Raw genomic sequence first — 17,906 nt, 5'->3', positions numbered from 1 at the left:
CAGGGCCAACACGGGCCGGCCACGGCACAAACAACCCGCCAGAGCCCCCCGCCGCCACCTCCCGGGCCCGCAGCGAGCCCCGAGATCCCGCAGAACCGAGCGCGGCTCCCACCTGCGATGGCCGGGACCGCCTCCGAGCTCCGCCGCCGCCTCACCGGGCTCCGGCCGCTGCTGCCGCCGCTCCCGGGCCCGCACAGACGCTCCGGCAATGGCGGCTCTCCTGCCCCACGGCCGCCCTGGGGGCGCCAGCGGGGCCGGGCTTGTCCCCGCTCTGCCCAATCAGAGCGCGCCAGAACCACGAGTGACGGCAGCAGCAGCCAATCGCAGCCAGCGGCGGGCTCTGCACACGGCACAGCCCCGCCCCGCGCTCTCAGGGCCCCCCAGGCTGTGTGAGGGGAAGGGCGGACATGAGGAACAGCCCTGGAACGGGCCCGGCCCGAGCCGCCATTGAGCTCCGGATACAAACAAAGTTCTCCGCAGCTCCCGGCCCGCCTTTCCCAGCCCTGGGTATTCGGTGGCTCCAGCTCAGCGGGAAGCCCTAGCCTCACTTCTCCCAGCGCTAATTAGGAGCATCAGTGCACTGCTGGGATTTTCCCCGAAAAGGGAAAACTGCCCCAAATCCCTGTGGGGGAGGAGAGAGATTTCTGTCAGAAAACTCCAAAAACTCAGAGCAGGATCATGAGAAGTAATTGAAAACCCTTAAAACCAGCTCCCCCCACCCCTCCCTTCTCCCAGCTGTGCCTCCTCCCCCGGCAGTGCAGGGACACAGGGAATGGGGCCATGGTCACTCCATCCCCCGGGGCTTTTCCCCCTGCTCAGGGACAGGAGTCGTTCCCCTGCTGCACCCTGGGCTCTCTCCCACCGGAGACTTCTCCAGGAACTTCTCCAACCTGAGTCCATCCCATGAGGAACAGCCCCCTCACAGTGCTGCAGCGTGGGTCACTCTGCCACGGGGTCAGTCCTTCTGAAAAGAATAGGCAAGGAGAGCAGCTCCTTTTTAATGCCTTTATTGAGGTCAGCTCTAGGTGGGGGAGCTCAACCACTGCTGTTCCCAATGGACAACCCAGAAAAGGAGGTGTTCAACTTTGCAACAAGGCAGAGATGGGGATTCCGTCTTCAGGAGAGTCTGTAGGAAGACACTGGTTCATTGTAAACCTAGGGTAGTCATGGATAGTAAATGTTGTGTAGTTACAACAACAAGGTCCGGAACATCACTCAGTTGCTCAATGTTCTCCCTTGCTCCACAGTGTAGTTTGGAGTCCAGTTTGTGCCATGGCTCGCTGATTCTAGGGGTCTTTAGATGTTAATCCCACTTCCCCTGGGTGCTACCCCCCATGGGAGTTCGGCTCATCTACACACCGGGTGCTGTCATCGGTGCCATTGGGGGGTGCCGGGAGCAGCAGAGGCAATAGACAAGGCCAGGTGGCATTAACAAGGCTGGTAAAACAATATTCGTATTTACCAAACATGACACAACGTGAGGTATATTAACAAAGAAGACCCCTTACAGTGACAACATTCTACTCTTCAAACTGTAAAACGTCTTTGTGTACTGATCAGGAGGTCACGATTTATTCTTTACAATCCTGATGCTGAATGTCTCCTTAGGAGGTCTGGTCACAGAGAAGAATGAGCCCCTTTTGGGCTGCCCCTGTTTGGACAACCTGCTCCTCACCCCGAGCCTCAGCATGTCTGACATCGCCCACCTGGGCCTGACATCCCAAAGCATTGAGAACATTTATCAATTTTTGTTTATCATTCCAATCTAATTAATTTATAAAAATAAAATTTTACTTTTTATAATAATATTATTCTGTATTCTTATAACCTTGTTTTTGCATTTATCTAAAAGAATTGATACATTTTCAGGAACAAAAACCATGATTCTTCTCTGGCTCTAAGTACCACAATTCCCTTCATTAATTAACTTACCACTATTTCTCCCTCTTTATGCTAATTACTCCTATTTTTAGCCCATTAATCATAATTTCGAAATTATTCTCAGACAGGGTAAAAGGGGCCACATTGGGGTCCATGGAAACTTTTCTGGGGAACATTTGGGGCAGTTTCAGTTCTGGGAAGGGAATTTAGAGAGCACCTGGGGGTCTGGAGGACACTTGTGGGTGCCGGTGGGCACATGGAGGAGCACGTAAGGATTCTGTGGGACAATTCGGGGTCAGGGGGAACACTTGGGGGTCCAGGGGGACACTTGGAGGTCAGGGAGGGGAATCTGGGGACCCTTCGGGGTCCGGGCGGGCACTTGGGGGGCTGTACCAAGGCTCCATGGGGCGCGGGAGATGATGGGAGCTGTAGGCGCCCTTATAATATGGTTTAAAGGTGCCGCGGAGCATCACGGGAGTTGTAGGCACTGCTCCAAAATCCCACAGAATTCTTCATGTCTCCTCAAAATCCCTCAAAATTCAAATAAAATCCCACAAAATTTCTTAAATCTTCTCAAAACCCTACCAATTCCAGAAACATCCCACAAAATCTCCACAAATTTCCACACATTCTAAGAAAAATCCCACAGAATTCTTCAAGCCTCCTCAATATCCCAAAAATTCCAACAAAAATCCCACAAAATTCCCTAAATCTACTCAAAACCCCACCAAATTCCAGAAAGATCCCACAAAACCTCCACAAATTTCCACAGAATCTAAGAAAAATCCCTCAAAATTCTTCAAGTCTCCACAAAATCCCACAAAATTCTACAAAAATCCCACAAAATTCGACAAAAATCCCACTAACTACCACAGGAATCCTACCAAATTCCTAAAACATCCCACAAAATTTCAGAAACATCCCACAAAAATTCCCAAAATCTTCTCAAAATCCCACCAAATATCAGAAACATCCAAAAATTCTCCTCTCATTTCCACAAAACCTAAGAAAAATCCCTCAAAATTCTTGAAGTCTCCTCAAAATCCTTTAAAATTCCACAAAAATCCCACAAAATTTCAGAAACATCCCAAAAAAATTCCAGAAACATCCCACAAAATTCTATAAATCTTCTCAAAACCCTACCAAATTCCAGAAACATCCCACAAACTCTCCACAAATTTCACCAAAATCTAAGAAAAATCCCTTAAAATTCTTCATGTCTTCTCAAAATCACACAAAATTCCACAAAAATCCCACAAAATACCACAGAAATTGTACGAACTTCCAGAAACATCCCAAAAAATTCCAGAAACATTCCATAAAATCTAAGAAAAATCTTCGCAAAATCCCACCACATTCCAGAAACATCCCAAAAAATCTCCTATAATTTACATAAAATCTACCAAAAATCCCACAAAAGTCTTGAAAATCCCCACAAAATTCCAGAAACATCCCACAAAATTCCCTAAATCTTCTCAATCCCTACCAAATTCCAGAAAATCCCACAAAAATCATTACAAATTTCCACACAATCTAGAAAAATAGCTCAAAATTCTTCATGTCTCCTCAAAATTCTTCAAAATCCCACAAAATCCCACAAAATCCCACAGAAATCCACAAATTTCCAGAAACATCCCACAAAATTCTCTAAACCTCCTCAAAATCCCACAAAATTCCACAAACATCCCACAAAATCTCCAATTTCCACACAATCTATGAAAAATGTTTCAAAATTCTTCCAGTCTCCTCAAAATCCCACAAAATTTCACAACAATCCACAAAATTCCAGAAACATCCCACAAAATTCCCTAAATCTTCTCAATCCCTACCAAATTCCAGAAAATCCCACAAAATCATTACAAATTACCACACAATCTAGAAAAACACCTCAAAATTCTTCATGTCTCCTCAAAATTCTTCAAAATTCCACAAAATCCCACAAAATCCCACAGAAATCCACAAATTTCCAGGAACATCCCACAAAAACTCCACAAATTTTGATAAAATCTAGGAAAAATCCCTGAAAATTCTTCAAGTCTCTTCAAAATTGCACAAAATTCCACAACATTCCAAAAAAAATCCCACAAAATTCCAGAAACATTTCCCAAAATTCTTTAAATTTTCCCAATATTCCACAGAATTCAAGAAAAATCAGTCAAAATCCAAGATAATCCCACAATGTTCAAGAAAAATCCTTCAAAATTATTTGAATTTTTTCAAAATCCCATAAAATTCCTGAAACAGCCCACGAAATTACTGAAAAAAACCCCCTAAATCTTCTCAAAACCCTACCAAATTCCGGAAACAACCCACATAATCTCCACAAATTTCACCAAAATCTAAGAAAAATCCCTCAAAATTCTTCATGTCTTCTCAAAATCACACCAAAGTCCATAAAAATCCCACAGAATTTTAGAAACATCCCACAAAATCTCGACAATTGCCCCAACATACCCAAAAAATCGCAAAAAATTCCAGAAACATCCCACAAAATCTCCTCAATATCCCACAAAACTCAAGAAAAATCCCCAAAAGTTTTAGAAACATCCTACAAAATTCCCTAAATCTTCTCCAAACCCTACCAAATTCCAGAAACATCCCACAAAATCTTTACAAATTTCCACACATTCTAAGAAAAATCCCTCAGAATTCTTCAAGCCTCCTCAAAACTCCACAACATTCCAAAAAAATCCTACAAAATTCCAGAAACATGCCAAAAAATTCCAGAAATAGCTCACAAAATTCTTTAAATTTTCAGAAAATCCCACAAAATTCTTGAAAAGCATCATGGAACTGTGAAAAAATCCCACAAAATTCCCTAAATCTACTCAAAACCCCACCAAATTCCAGAAAGATCCCACAAAACCTCCACAAATTTCCACAGAATCTAAGAAAAATCCCTCAAAATTCTTCAAGTCTCCACAAAATCCCACAAAATTCTACAAAAATCCCACAAAATTCGACAAAAATCCCACTAACTACCACAGGAATCCTACCAAATTCCTAAAACATCCCACAAAATTTCAGAAACATCCCACAAAAATTCCCAAAATCTTCTCAAAATCCCATCAAATATCAGAAACATCCAAAAATTCTCCTCTCGTTTCCACAAAACCTAAGAAAAATCCCTCAAAATTCTTGAAGTCTCCTCAAAATCCTTTAAAATTCCACAAAAATCCCACAAAATTTCAGAAACATCCCAAAAAATTCCAGAAACATCCCACAAAATCCTATAAATCTTCTCAAAACCCTACCAAATTCCAGAAAATCCCACAAAATCATTACAAATTACCACACAATCTAGAAAAACACCTCAAAATTCTTCATGTCTCCTCAAAATTCTTCAAAATTCCACAAAATCCCACAGAAATCCACAAATTTCCAGAAACATCCCACAAAAACTCCACAAATTTTGACAAAATCTAGGAAAAATCCCTGAAAATTCTTCAAGTCTCTTCAAAATTGCACAAAATTCCACAACATTCCAAAAAAAATCCCACAAAATTCCAGAAACATTTCCCAAAATTCTTTAAATTTTCCCAATATTCCACAGAATTCAAGAAAAATCCATCAAAATCCAAGATAATCCCACAATGTTCAAGAAAAATCCTTCAAAATTATTTGAATTTTTTCAAAATCCCATAAAATTCCTGAAACAGCCCACAAAATTACTGAAAAAAAAAACCCCTAAATCTTCTCAAAACCCTACCAAATTCCGGAAACAACCCACATAATCTCCACAAATTTCACCAAAATCTAAGAAAAATCCCTCAAAATTCTTGAAGTCTCCTCAAAATCCTTTAAAATTCCACAAAAATCCCACAAAATTTCAGAAACATCCCAAAAAATTCCAGAAGCATCCCACAAACTCTCCACAAATTTCACCAAAATCTAAGAAAAATCCCTTAAAATTCTTCATGTCTTCTCAAAATCACACAAAATTCCACAAAAATCCCACAAAATACCACAGAAATTGTACGAACTTCCAGAAACATCCCAAAAAATTCCAGAAACATTCCATAAAATCTAAGAAAAATCTTCGCAAAATCCCACCACATTCCAGAAACATCCCAAAAAATCTCCTATAATTTACATAAAATCTACCAAAAATCCCACAAAAGTCTTGAAAATCCCCACAAAATTCCAGAAACATCCCACAAAATTCCAGAAACATCCCACAAAATTCCCTAAATCTTCTCAATCCCTACCAAATTCCAGAAAATCCCACAAAATCATTACAAATTTCCACACAATCTAGAAAAACACCTCAAAATTCTTCATGTCTCCTCAAAATTCTTCAAAATCCCACAAAATCCCACAAAATCCCACAGAAATCCACAAATTTCCAGAAACATCCCACAAAAACTCCACAAATTTTGACAAAATCTAGGAAAAATCCCTGAAAATTCTTCAAGTCTCTTCAAAATTGCACAAAATTCCACAACATTCCAAAAAAAATCCCACAAAATTCCAGAAACATTTCCCAAAATTCTTTAAATTTTCCCAATATTCCACAGAATTCAAGAAAAATCAGTCAAAATCCAAGATAATCCCACAATGTTCAAGAAAAATCCTTCAAAATTATTTGAATTTTTTCAAAATCCCATAAAATTCCTGAAACAGCCCACGAAATTACTGAAAAAAACCCCCTAAATCTTCCCAAAACCCTACCAAATTCCGGAAACAACCCACATAATCTCCACAAATTTCACCAAAATCTAAGAAAAATCCCTCAAAATTCTTCATGTCTTCTCAAAATCACACCAAAGTCCATAAAAATCCCACAGAATTTTAGAAACATCCCACAAAATCTCGACAATTGCCCCAACATACCCAAAAAATCGCAAAAAATTCCAGAAACATCCCACAAAATCTCCTCAATATCCCACAAAACTCAAGAAAAATCCCCAAAAGTTTTAGAAACATCCTACAAAATTCCCTAAATCTTCTCCAAACCCTACCAAATTCCAGAAACATCCCACAAAATCTTTACAAATTTCCACACATTCTAAGAAAAATCCCTCAGAATTCTTCAAGCCTCCTCAAAACTCCACAACATTCCAAAAAAATCCTACAAAATTCCAGAAACATGCCAAAAAATTCCAGAAATAGCTCACAAAATTCTTTAAATTTTCAGAAAATCCCACAAAATTCTTGAAAAGCATCATGGAACTGTGAAAAAATCCCACAAAATTCCCTAAATCTACTCAAAACCCCACCAAATTCCAGAAAGATCCCACAAAACCTCCACAAATTTCCACAGAATCTAAGAAAAATCCCTCAAAATTCTTCAAGTCTCCACAAAATCCCACAAAATTCTACAAAAATCCCACAAAATTCGACAAAAATCCCACTAACTACCACAGGAATCCTACCAAATTCCTAAAACATCCCACAAAATTTCAGAAACATCCCACAAAAATTCCCAAAATCTTCTCAAAATCCCACCAAATATCAGAAACATCCAAAAATTCTCCTCTCATTTCCACAAAACCTAAGAAAAATCCCTCAAAATTCTTGAAGTCTCCTCAAAATCCTTTAAAATTCCACAAAAATCCCACAAAATTTCAGAAACATCCCAAAAAATTCCAGAAACATCCCACAAAATTCTATAAATCTTCTCAAAACCCTACCAAATTCCAGAAACATCCCACAAACTCTCCACAAATTTCACCAAAATCTAAGAAAAATCCCTTAAAATTCTTCATGTCTTCTCAAAATCACACAAAATTCCACAAAAATCCCACAAAATACCACAGAAATTGTACGAACTTCCAGAAACATCCCAAAAAATTCCAGAAACATTCCATAAAATCTAAGAAAAATCTTCGCAAAATCCCACCACATTCCAGAAACATCCCAAAAAATCTCCTATAATTTACATAAAATCTACCAAAAATCCCACAAAAGTCTTGAAAATCCCCACAAAATTCCAGAAAAATCCCACAAAATTCCAGAAACATCCCACAAAATTCCCTAAATCTTCTCAATCCCTACCAAATTCCAGAAAATCCCACAAAATCATTACAAATTTCCACACAATCTAGAAAAACACCTCAAAATTCTTCATGTCTCCTCAAAATTCTTCAAAATCCCACAAAATCCCACAAAATCCCACAGAAATCCACAAATTTCCAGAAACATCCCACAAAAACTCCACAAATTTTGACAAAATCTAGGAAAAAATCCCTGAAAATTCTTCAAGTCTCTTCAAAATTGCACAAAATTCCACAACATTCCAAAAAAAATCCCACAAAATTCCAGAAACATTTCCCAAAATTCTTTAAATTTTCCCAATATTACACAGAATTCAAGAAAAATCCGTCAAAATCCAAGATAACCCCACAATGTTCAAGAAAAATCCTTCAAAATTATTTGAATTTTTTCAAAATCCCACCAAATTCCTGAAACAGCCCACGAAATTACTGAAAAAAAAACCCTAAATCTTCTCAAAACCCTACCAAATTCCAGAAACATCCCACAAAATCTCCACAAATTTCACCAAAATCTAAGAAAAATCCCTCAAAATTCTTCGTGTCTTCTCAAAATCACACCAAAGTCCATAAAAATCCCACAGAATTTTAGAAACATCCCACAAAATCTCGACAATTGCCCCAACATACCCAGAAAATCGCAAAAAATTCCAGAAACATCCCACAAAATCTCCTCAATATCCCACAAAACTCAAGAAAAATCCCAAAAAGTTTTAGAAACATCCTACAAAATTCCCTAAATCTTCTCAAAACCCTACCAAATTCCAGAAACATCCCACAAAATCTCCACAAAATTCCACAAAATCTGAGAAAAATACCTCAAAATTTTTCAAGTCTCCTCAATATCCCACAAAATTCCACAAAAATTCCACAAGTATCTCAGAAAATTCCAGAAAAATCTGATGAAATGGTTAGCGTTCAGGAACAGATATAATCACAAATGATTATATGCAGGTGCTTTATTAAGAGATCTGGGTGTTAGGGGTACACATATCCAAATCTGACCCATCTTGGTTTTGAGTTGAACATGTTTTATACTCTAGCATTATTTAACTTACATATTAATTATTAAACTTACATTGTTCTATTGTATGCATTGTTTTTACCCAAGCATGAATTTCTCCTGATAACCCCCAGCCCCCAAACATTGTTCCTCGTGTTCTTTAAACAATAATTATATCCAATCATATCTAACAATTGTATCATGACCATCTACTGATTACACAGGTGCAGTTTCACCTGATCTTTAGCAAGTACAAGGCCTAACATTTCCCAGGGCCAACTTTTCCAAGGCCTTTCCAAACCTAACTTTCTTTCTAAGTCCCCAAATTTTCTACCATTTTGAGATCTTTTACTATCACTTACAGGACTTGTGCTCCAGAGCCCTCACCAGCCTTGTTGCCCTTCTCTGGACATGCTCCAGCCCATCCATGGCCTTCCTAAATTGGGGGCCCAGAACTGGACACAGCACTCAAGGTGCTGCCCAACCAGTGCAGAGTAGAGAGGAGGAATCCCTGCCCTGCTCCTGCTGGCCACACTGTTCCTGATCCAGGCCAGGAGCCATTGGCCTTCTTGGCCACCTGGGCACACTGCTGGCTCATGCCCAGCCTGCTGTCCATCAGTGCCCCAGGTCTCTTTCTGCCTGGCTGCTGTCCAGCCACTCTGTCCCCAGCCTGTAGCACTGCAGGGGTTGTTGTGGCCAAAGTGCAGGACCCAACACTTGGACTTGTTAAACCTCACCTTGTTGGGTTTGGGCCCTGGATCCAGCCTGTCCAGGTCCCTGTACAGAGCCCTCCTACCCTGCAGCACATCAACACTCCCAGCCAACCTGGTGTCACCATGGTTCCATGGGGCCCTAGAGTGTCACAGTGGTCTCCAGGATTCCATGAAGCCTCCCAGCAATCCAATTTTGGATCATACTGGGACTGACTGGACTCATACTGGGAGTATCTGAGAATGAATGGGAACATACCATGCACATCATCCCCCATACTGGGGGTGACTGGGAGCAACTGGGAACATGTTGGGAGCAAATGACATCATACTGGGACTGACTGGGTTGATCTAGTCAGAGGCAAATGGGACTGTACTGGGAATGCTGCCATGTGACAAGGATCATACTGGAGCTAACTGGGCTTATACTGGTGTTGAAAGGGAACAGCTGGGATCTCTGAACACCAAAGGTTCCTTTCCTGCTCACTGAAGAAGGAGCTTCCCAGCATCCATGTGTGAGGTGACCTTCACCTGAGCCAGACGCTGTTAGGAGAAAAAGCTGCCTCTGCGGGAAAATCCCACACAACAAGTCAATGCCAAGAGAAAGCATTTTACTTTCACAACTTCTTTCCTGGAGTCACAGTCCTTTTGGATCACACAGCAAGCAAGAGAAGAGCACAAAATACAAGGCTGTGTCCAGTTTTTGGCTGGGTGAGCAAACAGAAAGAATGCCAGGATCTGCTGCCACAGACTCTCCTCTTAGAGAACAGAACCCCCCAGGATACATTCCAAATGCTGTGCACACCCTGCTGGCTACAAACAACCCCTTTTCTAAGAAGTTGTTGGCAGGAGCTTTCCCAAAGGAATGGCATCTTAATGGCAATTTTCTTTCAAAATCACCTCTATTCCAAAGGAAGAACAGAAAGCCCAGAGCAAACCCAAAGGCACATATGGTGCACCTGGGGAAATCCTCGATTCAGAGGCCCAGTGGGTTAAAAAATACCCATAAGAAGCCACAGAGTCCTAAGTGTGAACTGCAGCAACCACTTGCTGGATCATTTTGGCTGTGCTGCACATGTCTGCAGACCGTCTGTCCCCCTGCAAGGACAGAAGGACACTGGTTAAGGGCTGGGCTGGCTGCTGAGAATGCCTCGGGCAGGAGGATCCTCAGGCTATGATCAGGCACCCAGAGCCGCTCTGACACTGAGGCCTCTGTGTCCCACAGCAATGGGAACACCACAAGGACACAGCAACGTTCCTGTGACATCACAGCAGCAGCTCCCCCAAAAACTGCCTGGAAGGTTCTCCTGGGTCACCAAGGAGCACAAGGGATCCTTAGAGGGCACAACCTATTGCTCAAGAGATCCAAGAGGAGCTCAGAAAATGCAGCAAATGAGGACACCCCACAGCCCAGCCTGAACACTGAGAAGGAACAAAGATGTGACCAAACCAAAGGAAATACAACTTTTGGTCACTGATGCTTCTGACTAAAACCAGCAAGGCTTGTTCCATCTGGGATCTTTGTTCTAGTTCTAGAAACAAGCAAGGTTCTCTACTGTAAATGTACAGAAAGCTGGAACTTGGGGGAAAGAAGGCTGAGAGTGCCAAAGCCTTGTGTGACTTCTTGGACATCTTGTGGCTGAGGGTGTCCAAGGCAATGGACTCTCAAGCGGGGTCCCTGCCCTCCCGACTGACAGCTGCCATCTCTCCTTCAGCCCCATGTGTGTCTCCAACAACCTCCTGTCAAGGGCCTCCATCCACACATTCCATCACCAGCCAGAGATCCTCATCCACGAGGTCACCCAGCATCCCTGAGGCCACAGCAGGGAGTGCTCCTGGCATCTGGTAGAGCACTGTGGCTTTTCCTGGGATCCTTCTGGTGTCTGTGGCTGAGAGGAGTGGGGTGGATGGAACCAGGACGGGTCACAGATCAGCAGCCCCACTGCAAGCAGTGCTTTCTCCTGCTGTGGGGACCGTGGGGTGACTGATATTGGGACTCCTCTGGCTTTGGCTCCTGCAGACCACACAGTGGGTCAGACACTGAGGGAAGGGGTCTCATGGAAACCCGGCACAGGCATTTCTCTTTGGAGAAGGGGTTCTGCAGGGAGAAAGGAGAAGAAGAGACTTTCCTGTCTGCTGAGATTCACCCTACTCTTTCAGCAGCCATACCACAGTCCATCAGTACCAGAGTTCATAGGATCACTTCCATGCCAGGGAGCACAAGGCACTCAAAACTGAACCCTGCCAGAACCCAGCCCTGCCTGCCCATTTGGAGGGTGTGGGGGAATGGAATTTCAACAGGAGTTGACCTGCAATGATACTTTGCCACTTGTGGGTTTCTCACAGCCTTAGAAGGAGTGCGAGATCTCTGTCCCCAACACCTGCTCACCCTTCAAGTGCACACACGTGCCTGGGGGCAATTCAGGTTCCCTGGAGTGGTGGCTGCTTCCCTTTGAAACAGGAGTTGTTGCCTTTTCTGGTGCCCTTAACTCCCTTCTACCTATTAGAAAGTGGGTGAGTAAAGGAAATGATCCTGGAGGAAGGGGACCAGAACCTTGGAAAAAGATGAAACATCTTTTGTCTGAATTACAAATAAAATCTAATTCATTTATTTCTTTAGGACGAATCTATTACTATAAACAAAAACATGTTCCTGGGCTGATTGTTGGGATTCAGGGCTTTATTTCTTGTTCTTGTTGTTATTATTATTTATTAGTATTACTTTTCACTGTCAAGACTTTTAAATCTTAGACACGAATAAAAATGGCTGGATGTCACACACTGGGAAAATTCCCTTGCTTTTCCCACCAGAATTAAACTGTACACTCAACTCCAAGTTGCCAGTGGATTCTAAGGATGGAAAATCCTGTTAATGGTGGGTTTAGTGTGGTTTGGAGATGTGGAAGTGTCTCATCCTTTCCCAGAGGTGCCCCAAGTCCACTCTGCTGCCACGTCTGCACTCGCGGCCCCTCACGGCTGCTCTGCCCTGGGGACATGGTGGGGACCCCTCCTGCCAGGGCTGAGGCTCCTCATGGCTCCTCACAGCCCCTCATGGCCCCATAGACCCTCTCATTGCCCCATAGAACCTCTCTTGGCCTCTCACAGCCCCTCATGGCCCCACAGGACCTCTCATGGACCCTCACATCCCCTCACAGCCCCTCACAGCCCCTCACAGCCCCAGGGGCTCCTCCCAAAGGAGAAGGGGTTGGGCCCTGCTCCTTCTCCTTTTATTTTGGTCCCTTCACAGCACCAAGTAAAGAAAGGCTGAATGGAGCCTTTCCCCAGCGTTTCCCTTGGGGTTCATTGCGGGCTGAAGCTCTGTGCTGGCGCTGGCCCCAGTGCCAACATCCCTGCAGCCCCCAAGGCCTTTGCTGTCCCCCCGTGTCCATTCCCTGTCCCCAACTCCCGCCCGGCTCTGGCAGCAGCAGCAGCCGCAGCGCAGCGGGCGCCGGCCCGGCCCGGCCGGGGCTCCCGGCCAGGAGCAGCAGCAGCACCGGCCCTTCCCACCTGCTCCTGCCTCGGCTTCCCAGGGCTTTTCCCAGGGCAGTTCTGGACTACAGCAACAATCCCCCACAAACAGCCCTGATTCCTCAGGGCCCGGCTCTGCTGCCCTCAGCCAGCCCTCAGAGGAAGAAAGGATTGGGTTCCAGCGCTGTTTTCAGCACTGTTTTACTCACCCTGAGGTGACAGCAGGAGGCTGTTGGTGCCTTTGCCTTGGCAATTGTAGATCCCGGCTGCTCTTGCCCCTCTTCTGCTTGCCACTTGAATTTTAGCAGTACAGCTGCAATTGCCTCTTTTAATCAGTGCTACCCACTGTGCTTTTATCACGGGGAACTCAGGATTTTTGTTTCAGGCATCATGATCAGTAGAGATCAAAATCCTCCCAACTCCCTGAGCACAAAATCAAGGAGAATTAAAGCCACACAGGTCACATTTGCAGTGCTCAAACACAGCCCTGTTGCTGCTGCTGCTCCTGAAATAGAATCAACTGACAGAGGCCATCACAGAAACTGCCTCTGCAGTGGCAAATAAAATGAAGAAATCCACCAGGAGAAAGAAATACCAGAACTTCCCAACTCAATTCATTGTTTCTTCTGAGCAGCAGAAGAAAAAGGAACAGGGCACCTTTCAGGCAGTCCCACAAGCTCAGGGTTCTCATTTCATGGGGAATCTGACATGCAATTGGCCTTTTTAAAAGGATAAAAGCAAAGGGAATGAATTGGGAATTATTAGGAAAATATGTACCTTCTTATATACAAAGTTTACCAAGTCATTCCCTGCATTTCTCCTTTTCACAGTCTTTCTCTCATCCACTGAGAGGTCCAGCTTATCAGGTTCTGGTGCTTATCATCAACTGATTGTGCTCTTGATTTCTACCAGTGCAAGTGATGTAGAATCATCTAAACTGAACACAGAAACAAACACCCTCTGTCAGCCTATCTTCATGTTCCAGATCACTTTCAAGATGTCCATGGGGCTATTGGAATGATTAGCTCTCCACTTCTGGCTGCAGGCTCTGGAGATTCTTTCTCCACATTTGCCAGGCTTGTATTCCCCAACAATTCCTGGTACCTCATCATGTTTTCTTTGGCTAGAAGAGTAACAGTGAAAACCTTACCAATGGCACAACTCCACTGTCCACAAGGAAGAGAAAGAACAAGTTGTCAAGTTCTTCAAACATTTGTCCTGCTTTGCTGCAAGAGTTGTGCTGCAGTCACTGTGTGGGAAGCCAAGAGAAGCTGCAGCTGGGGACACATCTTGTGACAGGAGCTGCACCTTCTTCTCCAGGACAGGTTTTTGGAAAGAACAGACAGGACTGGGGAGAAGATTCTGGGAAAATTGAAACAACTTTTTTATGAAATGAAAATAAAATCAAAAGAAACAAGCAATATGTTTTTCTCTATTTTTCTCTATTTATTTTTATGTTCCCCTTTTCCATCTTGCACTTTCTCCATCCCATTCATTCCAAATGGAGCTCACCTCTAAGATCTGAGACTTGGCAAGTTTTAGACACTGTAAAATACCATGAGCTATACGCAGCTTGCCTTCCCCTGTTTTACTTGGAAAGCAATGCTGGAGACACAAGTGCAGTGCTTGGGTCAGGTACTAATTCTGCATTCAGGGAATGTGCTCAGATGGTGTCTGACCCTCAGCAGGGACGAGGCACAGCAGCAACCAAGGGCATTCCTGTGCCCCTGTGCAGGAGTCAAGACTCTGGCTCCTGGCTCAACAGGGCAAAGTTCCCGTGTTTGGCCAGGCTCAGGGGCTGCCCGGGGAGCGCGGGGCTCGGGGCGGGGCCGAGCGGGCAACGGACAAACGGACACGGGGACAAACGGTCCCGGTGCTTCAGTTGCAGCGGCAGCAGCAGTGGCAGCGGCAGCAGCGGCGGCAGCAGCAGCAGCAGCAGTAGCGAAAGCATCAAATTTATTGCTTTTCTGTTTCTCCTCTCCCTTTCCCACTGTCCCACATTCCCTCCGGGTCTCCCTTTTCCTGCGTCCCCTCCTCTTCCAGGTTCCCTCTCCCTGTGCCCGCCCGGGCCATGCCCCTGGCCCGCCCCCGGGCCCGCCCACGGGCCCTTGCGGGGCTGCCCCGTCCCCGTCCCCGTCCGCGGCCGTCCCGCCGTGGTCTCGCCTCCGCCCGGCTCTGGCTGTGCTGGCGCTGGCGCTGCTGGGCGGGCATCATTGCCTGGGGCTGGGGCGGAATCGCTGCCCTTTGGCTCCGCCTGGCACGATCCCGGCCCCGGCCCCGACGCAGGCTCCGGTCCAGACCCCGGCCCCGGCCCCGACCCCGGCCCTGCCCCCGGCCCCGGCTCCTCCCGGGGCCCGCGGAGGACACAGGCGGCGCGGCCGCTGCCGCCGCCTCCGCTGCGGCTTCCCCGGCCCGAGCTCCGCCGCTCAGCAGCGCGGCCGCTGGCCCCGAGCCGCCGCTGCCGCGTTCCAATGAGGGAACGCCTGCGGATGCCCGGCCCGGGGAGGTCGGGGAGCGCTCGGGGGCCGTTCCTGGCCCCGGGCCGAGCGCTGATGGCCGCGACTCGCCGCCAGGGAAGGCGCAGGAGGCCCTGCAGCAGCGCTACAAGCTGGGCCCGCTGCTGGGGCGCGGCGGCTTCGGCAGCGTCTTCGCGGCCACGCGACTCTTGGACGGTGCCCCGGTGAGCGGTGGGCAGAGGAGGAGGAGGAGGGGGCGGAGGAGATGGCGGGGGGGCAGCGGGGCGGGCAGCGAGCTCAACCCTCTGCTGCTTCTTCCTCGCAGGTGGCCATCAAATGCGTGCCGCGGGATCGCGTCCGGCTCTGGGGCGAGCTGGTGAGTGAGCGGGGCCAGCGGCAGAAGCCGGGGCGTGCCGGGCAGGGATGAGCCGGGGCCCGGCAGGGTGGGAGCCGCCAGGAGCCCTGCGGGGAGAGCGGGCCTGGGGTGAGCGAGGTGTGCAGAGCATCCCGGGCTGGCTGAGGGCTCCCAGAGCCCTGGCACGGCCTCAGCCCCACTGACAGCACCGTGCTCCTCCCGCAGCCCGACGGCACCCGTGCTCCCCTGGAGATCGTGCTGCTGGACAGGGTGTCCTCTGGCTGTGCTGCAGTCATTCAGCTGCTGGAGTGGCTTGAGCTCCCTGACAGCTTCGTGTTAGTGTTGGAGCGTCCAGAGCGGTGCCAGGACCTCTCGCATTTGCTGGCAGAGCGGAGGTTCCTGCCGGAGGAGGAGGCGCGGGGGCTGTTTAGGCAGCTGCTGGAGGCCGTGCAGCACTGCACCAGCTGCGGGGTCCTGCACAGGGACATCAAGCCAGAGAACATCCTGCTCGACCTGGCCACAGAGCAGCTGAAATTGATCGACTTTGGCTGTGGCGCCTTCCTGCAAGACACAGCCTACACCCAGTTTGCAGGTGAGCCCTGGCAGGGGATGCTCCTGGCCATCTCATGGCCCAGCCTGGGTGTGGCACCGGGGATTCCCCGTGTTGCTGCCAGGATGGGATTAATGCTTGAGCCAAACTGATTTGAATGGGGGTGTGAGGGGGGCCAGCTCCCAGCCCTGCCAACAGCCTTCAGCACCCACTGTGCCCTGGGCTGGCGCTGGGACAGCCAGCCTGACAAAAACCCCCATGGGGGTAGCAGAGGGCAGGGGTCTGACCCCATGCCCCAGAGAGTTTGGTGCGTCAGCGAGGAAGGGCTTGAACACCTCTGCTCCCCACGTTTGCCTTGGCTTATTAACAATTTTTTGGAAGCCATGCAGGCAGGGAGGAGAGTGTGTTTTTCTCTGCCATGGGGTGGGTTTTTATTTGCTTGTCATGGTTGGGCCTTCCCAGTGCTTCTGCTGCCCTCTTCCAGCAGCAGTGGCTTCTTTTCCAGCCCTGGGTTTGTAGCCAAGTCCCAGGTGCTGGTGAGAGGGCAGTGGGTCACCCCGTGTGCCGCTGGGGCAGCCCCCACATGCCCAGGGATGCTGGGGCGAGGCTCTGGGAGCAGCAGCATCTCCCTGATGAGCTCCATCTGTGTTCCACAGGAACCCTGTCCTACAGCCCACCTGAGTGGATCCACCAGCAATGCTACCATGGCCAGGCAGCAACAATCTGGTCCCTGGGCCTCCTGCTGTACCAGCTGGTCATAGGGAAGCACCCATTCATGAGGGGCCAGCAGATGATCTGGGGGCGGATCTTGTTCCCACGACGGCTCTCCCAAGGTGAATCCTCATCTCTGGGCACAGGGGGAACACCGGGCTTGGGAGACAGCAGCGGGCTCATGAGCATCCTGCTCTGGCAGCTGCTGAGGAGGTGGCACATGTCCTGCTCTCCTGCAAACAGGGAATCCATGGGGAAGTTTAGGCCCAGCTCTGGGCACACCCAGCATGGGCTGGGCACTGGAAGGGGGCAGCAACTTCTCCAACTGACTGCTGATTCCTGGTTTCTCTCTTCAGAATGCCAAGATATTATTAAGAGGTGTTTGTCCATGCAACCCTTGGACAGGCCATCCTTAGAAGACCTTTTCCGTGATCCTTGGATGCAGGGTGTTCATCTGCCCTAGGAGACGGGAGAGATCCACATGCACAGTTGGATCCAGGGGCCTGGCAGGTAACAGCTCCACACATTTCTTGGCAATCAGGGGCAAAGCAAACCAGGCTGTTTTTGTCCTGCCTGTAGCTCTGAGCAGGGGTCATCAGAAGGGAACACACAGCTCTTGGTCTGAAGCTGAGCTGGACACCTGGTGTGGCAAGCACTGGTGGCCACCATTCCCCCTGGTTTTGCTTGTCTGGATCACTGATGGTTGGAACCCTGGACAGAGCACTGACAGCCTGGTCTGGCCCGTAGGCAAGGAGAAGGAGCCCCTGGAGAAGCTGTTA

At 47.3% G+C, this 17,906-nt stretch overlaps 1 protein-coding gene across 1 annotated transcript; it reads left to right on the top strand.

Moving 5' to 3' along the window:
* Positions 1 to 407: 407 nt before the first annotated feature.
* On the top strand, positions 408 to 17,590 carry LOC131589769 (serine/threonine-protein kinase pim-1-like). Its single transcript, XM_058859553.1, has 7 exons — positions 408 to 507; positions 15,099 to 15,236; positions 15,629 to 15,735; positions 15,837 to 15,887; positions 16,092 to 16,458; positions 17,073 to 17,249; positions 17,484 to 17,590. The coding sequence occupies exons 1-7, from the start codon at positions 408 to 410 to the stop codon at positions 17,588 to 17,590; spliced, it is 1,047 nt and encodes a 348-aa protein (XP_058715536.1).
* The last annotated feature ends 316 nt before the right edge of the window (positions 17,591 to 17,906 follow it).

Source organism: Poecile atricapillus, chromosome 30 (genome assembly GCF_030490865.1).
Source record: "Poecile atricapillus isolate bPoeAtr1 chromosome 30, bPoeAtr1.hap1, whole genome shotgun sequence".
NCBI lineage: Eukaryota > Metazoa > Chordata > Aves > Passeriformes > Paridae > Poecile > Poecile atricapillus.
Note: the sequence above shows the minus strand (reverse complement) of the source record. Positions and strands in the feature narration are given on the sequence as shown.

What these genes read in the sequence shown, in the direction of transcription:
- LOC131589769 (XM_058859553.1), top strand. Translation starts at nt 408, where the DNA reads ATGAGGAACAGCCCTGGAACGGGCCCGGCCCGAGCCGCCATTGAGCTC. An exon ending in GCCTCCGCCCGGCTCTGGCT is followed by an intron (nt 15,237 to 15,628) that starts GTGCTGGCGCTG and finishes ACTCGCCGCCAG; the next exon opens with GGAAGGCGCAGGAGGCCCTG. An exon ending in GACTCTTGGACGGTGCCCCG is followed by an intron (nt 15,736 to 15,836) that starts GTGAGCGGTGGG and finishes TCTTCCTCGCAG; the next exon opens with GTGGCCATCAAATGCGTGCC.